General features: G+C 45.2%; 1 protein-coding gene and 1 long non-coding RNA gene across 10 annotated transcripts in view; one reads left to right on the top strand and one right to left on the bottom strand.

Annotated features, from left to right (window-relative positions):
• LOC148001128 (uncharacterized) overlaps nt 1-2,451 on the bottom strand; it is a 250,734-nt gene extending 248,283 nt beyond the window's left edge. For 3 of the 6 annotated variants that reach the window (XR_015638514.1, XR_015638515.1, XR_015638516.1), the window contains exon 1: nt 1,967-2,451. This is a non-coding gene — a long non-coding RNA (uncharacterized LOC148001128). The remainder of the gene's footprint in view (nt 1-1,966) is intronic. The other 3 variants (XR_015638519.1, XR_015638517.1, XR_015638518.1) reach the window with 2 other exon arrangements.
• On the top strand, nt 2,187-10,623 carry Slitrk5 (SLIT and NTRK-like family, member 5). Of its 4 annotated transcripts, none has more exon segments than NM_001431533.1 (2): nt 2,187-3,073; nt 6,418-10,623. In NM_001431533.1, coding segments are annotated over 2 exon segments (2,952 nt in total). In that variant the 5' UTR covers nt 2,187-3,006; the 3' UTR covers nt 9,303-10,623.
• Nucleotides 10,624-12,288: the final 1,665 nt, after the last annotated feature.

Raw genomic sequence — 12,288 nt, forward strand, 5'->3', positions numbered from 1 at the left:
TTTTTGTCTAAGCATTTTGATATGCAGAAGAAAAATTCAACACAGTGATAACCCAGAGTATTTTAATAAGTACGTTTATTCTAGGAATTTCTCAAGAGCATTCATAGATTATCAAGTTATAAATATAATAGTACAACAATACATTTTAAGCCACGGAAAATATGTGCTTCACTTCTAGACAGAAGATGGCATTTTAACGTGAATTTAAAGATTAATGTGCTGTTACCAAATCGCAAATCTATATGTGACAGATACTGCCAACAGATGCTACTCCATGGCTTCTCATGACCTTCCTATGTTCCCAAACCCTAGGGCAAGTGTCTTCAGCTCTCTACACATAAATTAGCTAAATAGCATTGAACTTAGTATTAAAAACCTTAATTCTTGAAATAAATATTCAACCATTAATTTCACTTTCCAGTACCCAGATGTTTTTAAATAGCCATTTGTGTTTACTTAAGTATCGTGAGAAAACATGCCCACATATCATATTCCTGTGGCTCAGTGGAGCGAGAGCAGATATATATGATCATGTGAATGAACGTCTTGGTTTTAATTTCACCCGTATATCATCCATTTCTATGTTTCCTAGAAAACACCCAACAGTCAAAGCAATGGAAGCCTATGCATTACACAGTGAACCTCTTCTTATTCCTGCGGTGGGCTTCCTACTGCAGTCTATTCTAGTCTCTGTCACGAGACTTCTCCAAATTCCCTTCCCAGCAGAGCAGTTTGTAGGGACACCTAGTGGTGATGGTGAATGAGCTCCCAGAGCCATGGGAAAAGCTTTCATTTATTTATTTGAATCACACAACCTAATCTGGGATGTGGGTATAAATGCTTCATGCAAAATTGTTAAACGTAGTCCAAATATATGCTGATACTTGGAGGTTTGTCAAAATTTGTTTTAAATAGAGTACTGTTTAGAACAAAATATTGCAAAATAGAAAACCCTGTTTATATTGAGTGGGGTTGTGAAGGTGTCACACACGAATACTCTAAAATCAGATATCCTGAGATTTCAGCCTGATAACTGAGACAGTCCACAACGTATCAGAACTTCTATTGCCTTAATAATCATTACAAATTTGGTTGCTGACAGGACTCAGCATTTTCATACTGAAGGTTTATGGCTATGACTAATATTAATTTGTAAAATTAAATATTCACAATTTAAAAACATAAAGGTGATTTTACACTTTAAAATAAAATTTATACATTGTTATGTCAAACCATAGGATAAAGAACTCAATAAGGATATTGCAAGTGTTACTTTTAAGTGATTTTCTATATATACCTGAGCCCAATAGCTGCTTTTCCTACGTTAGAATATGAAAACTTAATCGCCTTCTAAGATTTTCATCAACTGACATCACACATTACGTCAGTCCTTTCTTCCTCGCAGAGCACCCAAACTTACATGAAATAAACAAAACTGCTTGAAAAAAGTGTTTTCGGCTAAGTTAATATATATATATATATACACTCTGCATATTTAAGTAGAAGAAATATTAAAATCATTACAGATTTCAAATTGTTGCAATAATTCACTACTTCTATATAAGCCCTTGAAATCGAACATACATGGATGCTGTGAAGATCTGTTTATAGACAAATACATAAATACTATCCCTGGAATCTATTATTATCATCAATCAAGTTTAATCAGAGTCTAACCACAATAATTTTCCATCAACGAAAACTCAGAGAATTCTATTTGTGTTTAAAACATAATTTCAGGACAGAAAAAGTAAAATGCACTTCCGTGGTAAAACTGGCCATCTATGACAGGATGAAGCAAATGAGTAGCCTGCTCTGGATCAAGAACTCCAAACCATTTTCCTTTGCTCCTTGTGAAGACTGCAGGCCTAACATTCTTAAAACGTAAAACACATCCTATGAATATACAGACCTCCTTCAGGAGAGGAAGTTGTCTGGTTTCCTGGTAGAAACCAGTCATACTTACTATAGAGGTGATGAGCAGTTCAGCAGGTGACTCTTGAAGAAAAGTGTCAACAGACTCTGCCTTTATTTCGGTTCTTTCCAGATTTCTAGTTCGCTTGGTGTATTCACTTTTTGTCTGTTCAACCATTCCGACATACTTAGAAAAAGTGATTCTTAAAAAAAAAAGGTAAAAATAACACACTCTTTATAGCTATGATGAGCCACTCCCTCCAGGGTCTTTTACTGGAGACAACTCAGGCAGCCACACAGACTCTCTTCCAAAGGGCAGAAGCATCTAGGCAAACGGCTACCGGTAAGAGTCATCTGTCCCTGATCGCCACCAAGTCTGACACTGTCAGGGTTATTTCCAGTCCTCCCTGTCCAAGAAGACGACTGCACACTCCTACGCTCCAATTGCGCACATGGTCCAAGACTCCTGTCTCCACGAATGTGACATCTAAGGGGGTTCTGGCTATGCCTCCAGAGCCCAGGGACGCCTTCGCCCTCGGCTGCCATCTACCGGCCACTGGGCGCCTGCTTCGCCCCGGGCCCATCATGTCTGCTGCAGCTTGGCTCGCACCAGCGGCGCGACAATAAACAAGTGCGGCGGACGGGGCCCTGCACCCGCTACCCAGCAGATGTGACTGCCTTCTTAGATCCTATGAGAGAAGACGTGACTTTTTCTGAGTTTCTTTCTTTTTTTTTTTTTTTAGAGCGTCCCAAGCTGCCAGGACATGCTACAGGCGTAGAGCAACGCTGCTCCTACCTCCTCGGACCCCTCAAAGGATGTCGGAGATAAAGAGTTGCAAATAATGAGGATCGTGCGCCGCATCTGGGGAGGGATAGCAAAAATCCGCTGCAAACCCCGGGAGCGGTGAAGCCGCCAAGAGGATGCGGGAGCCTTTCAAATACTAATTAGGGGCCGCGACTGCAGGTTCGCCTTGGGGACAGAGGCATCCAGGCTCCGGTGGTCGTGGCGTGTGGGGGAGAGGAGCACAGCGGAGGAACCGCCGCCGAAGCAGCCCTGGGGCCAGTACCACCTTCTCTCGCCCCCTCACTACCATGTACAGTGTGCGCTGCAAGAAGAAGGCGGGCGATGAACGCACACCCTCGAGCCCCACTCCCTCTGGTTCGTCCTGGGGCGTGCGACACTGACTAGGGGGGAATGTGGTGAAGACGCCGACCCGGAGAGGCTAGGGGGGAGGGGAGGGCGGCCCGCGCGATCCCAGGCCGGAGGGTGCCAAGAGCCCGAGGCGGCTGGAGGGGGCGGCTGCCATCGCTGGGTCGGAGAAAGTTGCCCCCAGTGCAGATGGGAACAGTAAGTACGGGCCGGGTCAGGGGGTACGGCAAGGGGGGCCCTGAGATCTGGGAATCGCGCGTGGGAGCGATGGTGCGAGGGAGCGTGAGTGAGAGCGGGTGCGAGCGCTCGCCCAGGCTGACCAGCACGTTGACCGGGCGGCGGGGCCGGGCAGCCTGCTCCGCGTCCCCCTCCTCGTTCTCCCCACTTCCCCTCCCCACTGTGCCCTCCCCACCCTGCCGGCTCAGGCTCCCAGCCTCAGCCGCGAGCTGCCTTTCCAGCGAGTTGCCGGCCGTCCCCTCCCCCACACCCCACACCCCACTACCCGCCCTGGCTACCGCGGAGAGCGCCAGGGAGAGCCCTTTGGGGAGCCCCGGAACCCGCGGTCGCCACCGCGGTGGCGGCCCGGGGCTACCAGCGCGGCGTCCGGGTGCCGCTTTCCTCCGGTTGCTCAGCCTGCACTGCTGGCAGCCTTCTGTGTCTGCCTAGGCTTCCAAAAAAAAAAAAAAAAAAAAAAAAAAAAAAAAAAAAATCAGTGCACACCCCAAAGAGGTGTTTTTCTAAAGGGTAGCTATGATGAGTGGGCCCCTGAGATGTGAGACGGGGTAAGTCCGCGGTTTACTTTGCAAAAGAGGTTTCTCTGTGTGTCTGTGGTATGGCGAAGTGGCTTTCTTTCCATCTCTTCCCTCCCTTCTTCCTCCCTTTACCCTTCCTTTGCTTTGGGGCGGGGTGGGGGAGGGGGAGCCTCGCGTCCTGGAACTCCGCTTGCCTCTGCCGGAGCGGCGGTTCCAGCAGCTGTGCCCAGAGCCACCGGTCCGGCCTGGGTTTGGGCTCCAGCCGGAGCGGCTCCATGCTGATAATGCAGGGATACAGCAGGCGGTGATCCAGGCTCGAAATTCTTTGGGAGTGAACAGATATAGCCCCCTCCCGTCCCCACCCTCTATCTTTTTCTCCTTTTTTCTTCTTCTTTCTTTTTTCTTTTCTTTTCTTTCTTTCATTTTTTTTTTAAATAAACCGAGAACGTGTGGTGCACCGCGATTTTACAACGGCGCTGCTTTTCCCAGTCAGTCTGTTAGCATTCCCAGACCATTCAACTTTATTTTCTCAAATCTTCTGTCTCCTTTGATGGCTGGGGACTACGGGGGAGGGGGCGAATGGACAGGAGGTTTGGAAAAGGTTGTTCGACCTGGCTAGCCAGAACTGAATTAAAGTTGTAAACGTTCGAATTTAATACTGGCTGGGCACAATTTACAATGGATTCTGAGATGGGGAAGGAGGTGAATGGGGGCGGGGAAGCACCGCGAGGGAGGGGGAGGGGATCCAACCCAGCTGAATGGATGTGCATATTTGATCCAGCGGAGAACCCAGATTTCAAGGTAAACGTTTTGCTTTCATACCAGGGTGTTTAAAGCCCAAGCCTTCTGCTGTGCTGAGGGGAGGTCTGATCTAATAGGGAGGTTTCCGTACTGTGGCTCCAATTGGTCTCAATATGTCTGGGTAGTCAAATGTGAATGATTTGTAACCACACTTGCACATGTGCGTGCGAATACAGACGCTCTGAACCAGGCTGGTTGGTGCGACTTGGTGATCATGTGCAAGGTTTCCAAACTTGAACCTGGGCTTCAGAAACCTCCTGACTTTACTTCTGGTTTGACGTTCTCATTAGGTTTTGGTAGGGAGTCAGAAATAAGGTTGATCAGAGAAAAGGCATCAGTTCCCAGAACCGCACCATTCTATCTACACTCCCCAAAGCAACACTAGCACATTAGTCCCTTTTATGCACATCCTTTAAGAGTGTTTTTGCCAACCCAAAGTAGTAAGTCAAAAGAATCCCTCCAGCGACTATAAAGAAGGGGGAGGGGGCAAAGTGGTCTCTTGGGGAGATAATTCTCAGATAGTAAAACACTGACCTGTGACACTTGCTTGGGTTTTGTCTCTTAATCATTCAAGCCTCCTTTTCTACAAGGAAGAAAAAATAAGGGAGGGGGACCATTGACATTTAAATGAAATAAGCAACTTCAAAGATGGAGATATTGGCAAGGTGTTAGTTTGTTCCAAATCTTGCTCATTCAAAGGGGCTACTTTCGCATGCCAAAGCAAACTGACTTGGAGCCCGGGGTAATAGAGCCTCTGCCTCTGGTCCGTGATTTACTTTTAGCTGCTTCCGGGTAGGCAGTAGAAATATCCCCTTTCAACTCACAGTGTTCAGAGTTGCTCCGAGATTGCAGATGCCTTTGCCGAGTTCTTTGTAATCCATCGTGCGGAACTATTACAGTGGTTAAAGATGTGGTTTGGTAGCGTCGCTGGCATGATCAATGGAGAGAAGTGGTCGCAGAGCGCTCTGGAAGATGCGTTGCTAAGTGGCATGGTGCATACAATTAGGGCGTCTGATGTGCTGAATAGCTGTGGTGAAGTCCACCAGCAAAGCGAACCCCCCTTCCCTGACACACACACACACACACACACACACACACACACACACACACACACACACACACACACCTCCATTCTCAGCGATCCGAGGACAATCGGTGATTTAAAAGCTTCTCTTGCCTCTTCTGGATGCATGATCTTGCATCCTTTCGCCTCTAAAAAGTACTCTTTACATTCCTATCCTTACATTTCTTAGGGTGGTTTAAAATAGCCCAAAGTCTTGTGGCCCCACGCCTGTCTGCAAAAATGGGAGACCTTAACAGTAAACTGTTACCGGAAGAGATTTTGATAGAAAGCAAGGTGGTAGTGGTGGTGGTGGGGTATAGATGGAGAATCTTGCTTTAAAAAAATGATGCTGGGTTCTTTTTTTTTTTTTTTCTTAAACTGGAGCCATGAAACTGTACTGACAGCCATTTTATGTATATTTATGGATTAGTTTTGATAGGAAGAGGGCAGAGAACAGTAACCCAGGAATTTATCAGCCTTTAACTTCTAAATAGCAGAAAATTGGGTGGCATGTTCATTAGAAAATAACACGACACTTTAAACCAAAATGAATATCCAGTTTTGGTGAAGTCTGAAGGACATCAATATTCCACTTGGGCAAGGGAAGAGGTGCTGTGTATGTATCTATGCCCTCCAGAATTTCAGAGAACTATTGGGAACAAGAGGCTTGCTGAGTAACCCCCTTAATTTTTTTGTATGATATTCTGTTATTTCCTTCTTTCCTCTCTCCCTTGCAGGAGGTAAAATGCACGTTTGCTGCCCCCCAGTAACTTTGGAACAGGACCTTCACAGAAAAATGCATAGCTGGATGCTGCACACCCTAGCATTTGCTGTAACATCTCTCGTCCTCTCCTGTGCAGAAACCATCGATTATTATGGGGAAATCTGTGACAATGCATGTCCTTGTGAGGAAAAGGACGGCATTTTAACTGTGAGCTGTGAAAACCGAGGGATCATCAGTCTCTCTGAAATTAGCCCTCCCCGTTTCCCAATCTATCACCTCTTATTGTCTGGAAACCTTCTGAACCGCCTCTATCCCAATGAGTTTGTTAATTACACTGGGGCTTCAATTTTACATCTGGGTAGCAATGTTATCCAAGACATTGAGACCGGGGCTTTCCATGGGCTGCGGGGTTTGAGGCGACTGCATCTAAACAATAATAAATTGGAACTTCTGCGAGACGATACCTTTCTTGGCTTGGAGAACTTAGAGTACCTGCAGGTCGATTACAATTACATCAGTGTCATTGAACCCAATGCTTTTGGGAAACTGCATATGCTGCAGGTGCTTATCCTCAATGACAACCTCTTGTCAGGTTTACCCAACAATCTTTTCCGTTTTGTGCCCTTAACGCACTTGGACTTGCGGGGGAACAGGCTAAAACTTCTGCCCTATGTGGGGCTGTTGCAACACATGGATAAAGTTGTGGAATTACAGCTGGAGGAAAACCCCTGGAATTGCTCATGTGAACTAATTTCTCTCAAGGATTGGTTGGACAGCATCTCCTACTCAGCCCTTGTGGGCGATGTGGTCTGTGAGACCCCCTTCCGTTTACATGGCAGGGATTTGGATGAGGTATCCAAGCAGGAACTTTGTCCAAGGAAACTTATTTCTGACTATGAGATGAGGCCACAGACTCCTTTAAGCACCACGGGGTATCTACATACCACCCCAGCTTCTGTAAACTCTGTGGCCACTTCTTCCTCTGCTGTTTACAAACCCCCTCTGAAGCCTCCCAAGGGGACCCGCCAGCCCAACAAACCCAGAGTGCGCCCCACCTCTAGGCAGCCCTCTAAAGACTTGGGCTACAGTAACTATGGCCCCAGCATAGCCTACCAGACCAAATCCCCGGTGCCTTTGGAGTGTCCCACGGCATGTACTTGCAACCTGCAGATCTCTGATCTGGGTCTCAATGTCAACTGTCAAGAGCGCAAGATAGAGAGCATCGCAGAGCTGCAGCCCAAGCCCTACAATCCCAAGAAAATGTACCTAACAGAGAACTACATCACTGTTGTGCGCAGAACAGACTTCCTGGAAGCCACTGGGCTAGACCTTCTACACCTGGGGAACAACCGCATCTCCATGATCCAGGACCGGGCCTTTGGGGATCTAGGCAACCTGAGACGCCTCTATCTGAATGGCAACAGGATTGAGAGGCTGAGCCCAGAGTTATTCTACGGCCTGCAGAGTCTGCAGTATCTCTTCCTCCAGTACAATCTCATCCGTGAGATCCAGTCTGGGACTTTTGATCCAGTCCCAAATCTCCAGCTGCTATTCTTGAATAACAACCAATTGCAGGCCATGCCTTCAGGTGTCTTCTCCGGCCTGACACTTCTCAGGCTAAACCTGAGGAGTAACAGCTTCACCTCCTTGCCAGTGAGTGGAGTTTTGGATCAGCTGACTTCCCTCATTCAAATAGATCTCCATGACAACCCTTGGGATTGTACCTGTGAGGTGGTGGGCATGAAGCTGTGGATTGAGCAGCTCAAAGTGGGAGTGTTAGTGGACGAAGTGATCTGTAAGGCGCCCAAGAAATTCGCAGAGACCTACATGCGCTCCATCAAGTCTGAGCTGCTATGTCCAGACTATTCTGATGTGGTGGTTTCCACGCCCACGCCCTCTTCCATCCAGTTACCATCCCGGACCAACGCAGCAGCGACGCCGGCTGTGAAGTTAAATAGCACTGGGACCCCCGCAGGCTTAGGTGCTGGTACGGGGGCTTCTTCAGTGCCCTTATCTGTGTTGATTCTCAGTCTGCTGCTGGTTTTCATCATGTCGGTCTTTGTGGCAGCAGGCCTTTTCGTGCTGGTCATGAAACGTAGGAAAAAGAACCAGAGCGACCACACCAGTACCAACAACTCCGACGTGAGCTCTTTCAACATGCAGTACAGCGTCTATGGGGGTGGAGGCGGCGGCGGGGGTGGCCACCCACACGCACACGTGCACCATCGCGGGTCTGCGCTGCCCAAGGTGAAGACTCCCGCGGGCCACGTGTATGAATACATCCCTCACCCACTGGGCCACATGTGCAAAAACCCCATCTACCGGTCTCGAGAAGGCAATTCCGTGGAGGATTACAAAGACCTGCACGAGCTCAAGGTCACTTACAGCAGCAACCACCACCTGCAGCAGCAGCAGCCGCCGCCGCCGCAACAGCCCCAGCAGCAGCCCCCTCCGCAGCTGCAGCTGCAGCCTGGGGAGGAGGAGAGGCGGGAAAGCCACCACTTGAGGAGCCCCGCCTACAGCGTCAGCACCATCGAGCCCCGAGAGGACCTACTGTCGCCAGTGCAGGACGCTGATCGCTTTTACAGGGGTATTCTAGAGCCAGACAAACACTGCTCCACTACCCCCGCAGGCAGCAGCCTCCCGGAATACCCTAAATTCCCATGCAGCCCGGCTGCTTACACTTTCTCCCCAAACTATGACCTGCGGCGCCCCCATCAGTATTTGCACCCTGGTGCAGGGGAGAGCAGGCTGCGGGAACCGGTGCTCTACAGCCCCCCGGGTGCTGTCTTTGTAGAACCGAACCGGAACGAGTACCTGGAGTTAAAAGCAAAACTCAATGTTGAGCCGGACTACCTCGAAGTGCTGGAAAAACAGACCACATTTAGTCAGTTCTAAAAACAAAGAAACTCTATCGGAGCTTTTGCATTTCGAACAAGCAAGCAAGCAGACATACTCCACTCGGTGAACACATTTGATTAATTGTGTCCTTTCAACATTTAGGGCGAAGTGCCTTGGCACAGGATTCTCAGCTTCGGTGGAAGCTAACTGAAAGGGTGTGCAATTTCCTCTTAATTTTACACGCGGGAAACATTTGTGTAAAGTAGGCACATCACTTTCTCTTCTTGTCTGTGGGGGAAGACAGAAGGGCTTTCTGGAGGGCGATTTGCATCAAGAGTGACTGTAAACAGGTTGTGGTCCCTTTGGCAGAGCTCTGAAGTTCTAAGAAGGGTGCGGGTGGAAGCAGCTTAGATTCTACTCATCCATTTGCTCTTCTTTCACAGTTCTCTTCTCTTTAGAGCATTGTCATTGGTTGAGAGATTCGCACACCCCAACGTTAATAGGAAGTTTGTTCTCTCTCACTTCTCCCACCCCTCCCACCTTCCCCCTCAATCCTTTCCTTTGTTTTTAAAGGATGTGTTTGTATGCATTCTGGACGTTTGAATTAAAAAAAAATATCTTGTGATCCAGAAAGGCTCACTATAGATGTGGACAAATCATTAAAATTACAGAGCTATATGATCCATAATTGATTAGTCAAAATAACTTATTGATGAAATATACAAATATTTTATTGTAGCACCTATTTTTATATGCACATTTAGCATTCCTCTTTCCTTCACTATTTAGCCTATGATTTTCACAGAGGCGTTCTTGCACTGTATTAGGAGCTGCGTTTCCAAAACTAGAGTGATATTGGAAAGGCCTATTAAATATTTAAACACGCGGAGCACTTAATGGCAAAAGTCTTTAAAAGTACATAAAACCCATCGAATGGGACCTGCAATTAACAAAAAAACAAAACTAAAAAAATGAAGCTGATTGTATCCCACTCCATAAAGAGAAAAAAGATGGGGCAGTGAATTGGTTTGTTCGATTGAGAAATGTGGAGAAGGTTTTGGTTGTATCCGAGAAGTTTGAAAAGTATTTTCATTAGTGAACCAAAATGATGTATTGATTTGACTACTATTGTAGCCGATTTTTTGATTGTGTAACCAAACCCAGTTGCATTTGTACAGATCCACGTGCACTTGCACTTCAGAAGACCAAAATGATGGGCTGTACAAGTCTCTGTATGATGTCTTTATCCCTCTGGGCAGACGCTAATGACAAACAGGATCTCTGTAAGACAGAACTACTATTGTTACAGTCTCATATGTATCCCAGCACATGTAATTTTTTAAATAGTTTCTGAATAAACACTTGATAACTATGTCAACTTTGAGGGATTTAAGCAATGATTCCTTGAGATGGTGGAACCACCCTTACTAACAATTTAGGAACCAGTAGCTCTTTTCGTCCTAGTAAGAATAAGTTACCTGTATTATAAAATTTTCAATGCATACATATACATAAAATTTACACATTTGTTGGTCCCAAAATTATGATTTTTTTCTGAATGTCGCCAAATGTGTTTATTTATAATATTTTAATTGTATGTTTTCTCATTGGAGTGTGATTCTAGTACATGCATGGATCATGGTAAGTAATATGTTAATTCTCATTCTTCTAACACAGTTTTCTATTTGCTGTGTATGCAGCTTGAGGTCTTTCAATCTTGTATGAAATAGCTCATCAATTTAGAAGGATACCTTATCTAAAGAAGATGGCTGTCATAAATGTTTTAAGATGTTTGTGGGGATAAGCTGTGCACTTCTGAAAAAGGTTTTCCAGTGAGTTTAAATGAGCATTTAACGAGAGGAAATGTTTGACTCAATCCGAACTCAAAAAGCAAGCAGCACTTCATTGCTAAGGCTGTTTCTTTGCCCCTCACGGTCCCACCTGGAACGTGGGCGATATCAAGGGCTGCTTATGAACTTCCTGTTTAAGGAACAATTGCCAGGGCATTCTGCCACAAAGAGGCAGCATTCACCCATGAGTAAATTGACAGTAACTACTTCCATTCAGATTGAAATGGTAGACACAGTTTCCCTGAAGAATTATAAAAAAAAAAAAAAAGTGAAATATCTCTAATGTACAGAGTGCTCTACGTTGGTTCTCCCAAGTATTTTCCCCAAAGGAGAAAAAGGATAAGCTTAATAGTGCCGCGATATTGTCATGGAAATAAGATCTTATCTCAGATTCTTCATCTACCTCGTCTGTTTTAGATTTAAGGATTAGAAACAAATAAAAACAGCATCATCTCACATTGGCGTCATTGATAACAATCCTTTACAGAATGTGGCTTTTTTTCCTTTGAAAGTGGGACTATTGCTTTTACACTATTCGACACTCGAATATGGTAGTTTATAAATTATAAGATACTGATGCCATTTAGAACCCCCCTTAGAACAATTTTTTATCTTAAAGTAATAAATAACCAACATAAAGGCATATGACTGAACAATTTAATTTCCAAAGAAAATTCATTAATATATTTTCAATTAACAGTTTTTAAAAACCAGCACTAATTCCTGTGATGTCATTTGATAATTCCCTCTGTTTTCTTTTTCTTTTTTCTTTTTCTTTTCCTTTCTTTTCTTTCTTTCTTTCTTTCTTTCTTTCATTCTTTCTTCTTTTTTGTATAATGCAACCTGAGGTTTTTAAGAATACTATTATTTTTTAAAACAGAAAAATTGAAATGATATGGATTGTTAATGAAGGTTGCTATAAAGTCTTTTAACGTTTCTCAATTAAGACATTAAAATATATTCATCTCCCATTTGCTATGTTGGAAAATATTGTTCAGAATCATTTTACAAAGAATGCATAAAAATTATCTTTCTCCTTATATGTGCTTCGAATAATACATTACCAGGCATAATAGAAGCTTACATGTGCACATTTTGTTTTGGATGTTTAATCTTTATCCCGATTAGTTATCAAATTAGGTATGCAGTGGTATGTGACTGACTTCCGGAGCCCTGCAGATATCCCCTCATCA

Source organism: Rattus norvegicus, chromosome 15, assembly GCF_021556685.1.
Source record: "Rattus norvegicus strain SHRSP/BbbUtx chromosome 15, alternate assembly SHRSP_T2T, whole genome shotgun sequence".
NCBI classification, from domain to species: domain Eukaryota; kingdom Metazoa; phylum Chordata; class Mammalia; order Rodentia; family Muridae; genus Rattus; species Rattus norvegicus.